At 37.3% G+C, this 3,832-nt stretch overlaps 1 protein-coding gene across 1 annotated transcript; it reads right to left on the minus strand.

Moving 5' to 3' along the window:
- Positions 1-48: 48 nt before the first annotated feature.
- Positions 49-3,450, minus strand: LOC107013067 (glucan endo-1,3-beta-glucosidase 8-like). The gene is made up of 2 exons (XM_015213052.2): positions 2,966-3,450; positions 49-1,357 (listed from the first exon to the last, which is right to left on the minus strand). Exons 1-2 carry the CDS (start codon positions 3,301-3,303, stop codon positions 187-189), a joined length of 1,509 nt encoding a protein of 502 aa, XP_015068538.1. The 5' UTR covers positions 3,304-3,450; the 3' UTR covers positions 49-186.
- Positions 3,451-3,832: the final 382 nt, after the last annotated feature.

Consider the following 3,832-nt stretch of genomic DNA (forward strand, 5'->3'; position numbering starts at 1 on the left):
TATATAGTGTTACACTGTATGCATACAATAAAAAGATGATCAGTGTGCTTCCGATCCAAAGGCAACATCTCATCATGCATACAGTTTATTTGAAAAAAGATTAACATTTAAATGTCGACTCTCCACAAAAATAAGAATCCCTGAAGGGTAGAGTAAAAAATTATTAAGTAACAAAATATGATTCATCTACATGAAAAATAGTGAAACAAGAAAAGAGATTCCCATGGCTAAAAATGTTGGAGTTGAAGGAGAAGTTGATGATGATGGTGAAGGAGCCTTAGCGTCTGAGTGATCGGAAGAAGGAAGAGGGGAAGGAGAAGGAGAAATAGAAGTATGTGACTTGAAGCCAATGGTGAAATTGCAAGTCCCTTGTGATGGATCCTTTGTGGTTACTGTTGCCTTGCCTTCAAAATTACAACTATCATCTTTTTGTTGGCTGTTTTGGAAATAGGCATTCACGGCGTATGAAGCCTTGGCAGCGTCATTAAGATTTTGGCAAGATGATCCATTAGTAAGAGGTGTACAATCTGCACGGTCACAAGCATATGTCATAACATCTGTAAAGTTCTTAACATCCGGCTTGATCACACACCATTTTTTGGAGAGTTTTCCTACATTTGGCACGGGCACAAGATTCTTTTTATTTCCATGTAGATCAAGAGGGAACTTTGGCGTTCCATCGTCATAGTAAAGTCCCCAATGTGTCTCAAAGTTTCCTGGGAGTGTGCTCTTCCTATCCTCATCAAATAAGGCAAATATGTACGCCTCAACATTTCCAGGGCGACGTGGGCTACCTTTTCCTTTAGCAAGATATGATACAAATCCTTTATAAAACTTTTCAGCCAATGTCACATTAGCATAATTGTTTCCATCTGTAGGCCATCCCATTTCTCCTACCATAATGGTCATGTTGCCATACCCTGCTCCAGCCAGAGCAGCTGCACAAGTGTCAAGATTGGCATCAAAGCAGTTGGTGTATTCAACACCATCTTTGTCCTTAAGAGGATTGCTCACGCCATCAAAGAAGGCATAGTCAAAAGGGAAGGCACCATTTCCATAGAAAAGACTAAGAAAAGGATAAATATTGACCATGAAAGGAGCTTTATTCTTGTTCAACACCTTAAGAATATAGTTGAGTGGATCAACAATGTCAGCGCGAAAAAATCCCCCAGAAGGGACAGGATTATAGCTTGGTGACAAGTAAACATCAGCATTTAGAGGTACAGTTGCCTTGGTGGTGTCACCAAGTCCAGCATCATTCAGTGCATTTTGGATATTCTCTAATGCTGGCCCTGTAACATTTGTCAATGTATCCTTGTAATCTCTCAAGAATGGCTCATTACCAACACCTACAAGTCTGCACCAATTATAAATACATTATTTATGAATCATGTTTAATGATACACATAACAGATAGATAAATGTGTCATTCAATTTGGCTTCAACTTGCATCTGTGTCCTTCAATTTTGGGTGGCCACTTAAAACTTGCGTCCTATGTGTATTATGTCACGTAGGACATGTGTGTTTACTTATTTAATTTTATACAAATTTAAGTGCCTAGTTATGAACATTTAAAGTTGGAGGGTGAATAGCTGACATCTGTTGAAGACGTGGAACAGGTTGAACAACCTGGTCCAATCAACGTGTTGGACAGAGTAAGTGTCACTCTAGGTTTAGGTCACTTATATCGACTAGACTGCTACTTCTTGTGTTGGGTTTTATTTGCCCTAAATTTCTTACCGTAAATAGGTTTTCCTTTTAGGAAAAGGTTTTGGATTGACTAATCCTTTTCTTGTAGGAAAAGGTTTAGAACTCTATAAATAGAGGAATGTCCCTTCTAACTTAATCAGTATTCACAATGTAGTCTTAAGGGCTTTGAGAGTTTTGGTTAGGGGGAGAATTTATGGTCACAAGTTTGATACGTTATCACTTGTGTGAACCTCCCATGTATTCCGAGTGAATTGGTTGAGGTTGTTTCTCTTTGTATTTTGTACTCTCATATTTATAGTGGATTGCTCATCTCCTTTGTGGACGTAGGTCGATTGACCGAACCACGTTAAGTCTTTGTGTCTTTTGGTATATTTCTCGTTGTCTTCTTACTCGTGGTCTTTCGAGGTTTCCTTTGCTAGCTTCCGCATTTACACCTGCTTATTTTCGGTCCTAACAAGTGGTATCAGAGCCAGATTCAAAGATGGAGTCAGGTTTGGTGGTTCGATAATCGATGATTGAACCAGGTTAGAAGGAGGTATTTATCTTGACGGGTGTAGTTCTAGCCGCAACCTTTTTAACAGTAATGAAGATTTTGTTGGAGAAATTGTTTTAGAGAGGTTCTCTGTGTTGAGACATAAATTTTGCAAAGGAGATTACAGAGAGGAGAAACAAGTTGTTGAAGATTAAGTCAAGAAGGTGGACAAATTTATTTTGTTAGAAATTCAGGCCAAGGGGGAGATTTGTTGGGTTTTATTTGGCCTAAATTTCTTACCATAAATAGGTTTTCCTTTTAGTAAAAGGTTTTGAATTGACTAATCCTTTTCTTGTAGGAAAAGGTTTAGAACTCTATAAATAGAAGAATGTTCCTTCTAACTTAATCAGTATTCACAATGTAGTCTTAAGGGCTTTGAGAGTTTTGGCTAGGGGGAGAATTTATGGGTCACAAGTTTGATACGTTATCACTTGTGTGAACCTCCCATGTATTCCAAGTGAATTGGTTGAGGTTGTTTCTCTCTGTATTTTGTACTCTCATATTTATAGTGGATTGCTCATCTCCTTTGTGGACGTAGGTCGATTGACCGAACCACGTTAAGTCTTTGTGTCTTTTGATATATTTCTCGTTGTCTTCTTACTCGTGGTCTTTCGAGGTTTCCTTTGCTAGCTTCCGCATTTACATCTGCTTATTTTCGGTCCTAACATCTTGTACAAGATAAAGTTGACAAATGATAAATGAAGGTAAAACGATGCACTTACGTGATATTAACTCCTTTAGGAGACTTAGGCTCATAACGTGTGACGTTTTCTTTAACCCATTTCTTGGCAACATCAGGATTAACCAAATCCTTGAGGAGTTGATTTGAGATACCAATCATGACCTCAATGCCAGTTCCAGCCAAGGCACTCAAAATGGTCTCATCATTATTGAAAAGCTTCACCTTCTTAATCCCATTTTCTTGCAACATTTTGACTACATCTTTAGGAGGCAACTTGTGGGAGGAGATGTCACCCCAATTAACCCCAAGTCCTTCTACATTATGCCCCAAACACACCAACAACGTCACTAGGAAAACATTAACCAAAAGCTTTCCCATTTTATCTTTTTTTGGGTTTTTTTTTTATATTTTTTTTTTTGGGTTTTTCCAGCTGGCAGGAAGGAAAGGGGATATGAATTCTTAGACACCTGCCGATGCAAACAAAAACAATGGAGATGAATTAATAGATGAAAATAAAGTGCCTACAATATTATAGAGGCATTGAATTAACCAGTCATTACATTAGAGGCTTAAATAGTGTCAAAGATTAAGGAATGGCATTGCTTATAATTAGGACAGTTTGAAAACACGAGAACGTAAAACACAAAATGAAAATATTCTTAGTTACTCTAAAAATTACAACCACACATGAGTATTTTAGTTGTCTTTATAATAAAATATGATATATGATGGCGTTTTACTGTGGTGATTTTATCCACGTGTAGTTTTTAATTTCTTATCATTAATATGGGTTTCTTTTCCTATTTTATCCACATGTATAGTTTTGGCACACACTTCATGAAAATCATTTATATCATTAATTGAGAGGGGTTTCCAAAATTAATTTATATAAAGCTACTCATAGGAA

The sequence above is a fragment of the Solanum pennellii genome, chromosome 3 (genome assembly GCF_001406875.1).
Source record: "Solanum pennellii chromosome 3, SPENNV200".
Classification (NCBI taxonomy): Eukaryota; Viridiplantae; Streptophyta; class Magnoliopsida; order Solanales; family Solanaceae; genus Solanum; species Solanum pennellii.

Excerpts from the sequence above, each read along its gene's own strand:
- LOC107013067 (XM_015213052.2), bottom strand. The coding sequence starts at position 3,303 with ATGGGAAAGCTTTTGGTTAATGTTTTCCTAGTGACGTTGTTGGTGTGT. Across the intron at positions 1,358-2,965 it reads CCTAAAGGAGTTAATATCAC|ACTTGTAGGTGTTGGTAATG; the intron begins GTAAGTGCATCG and ends TAATTGGTGCAG.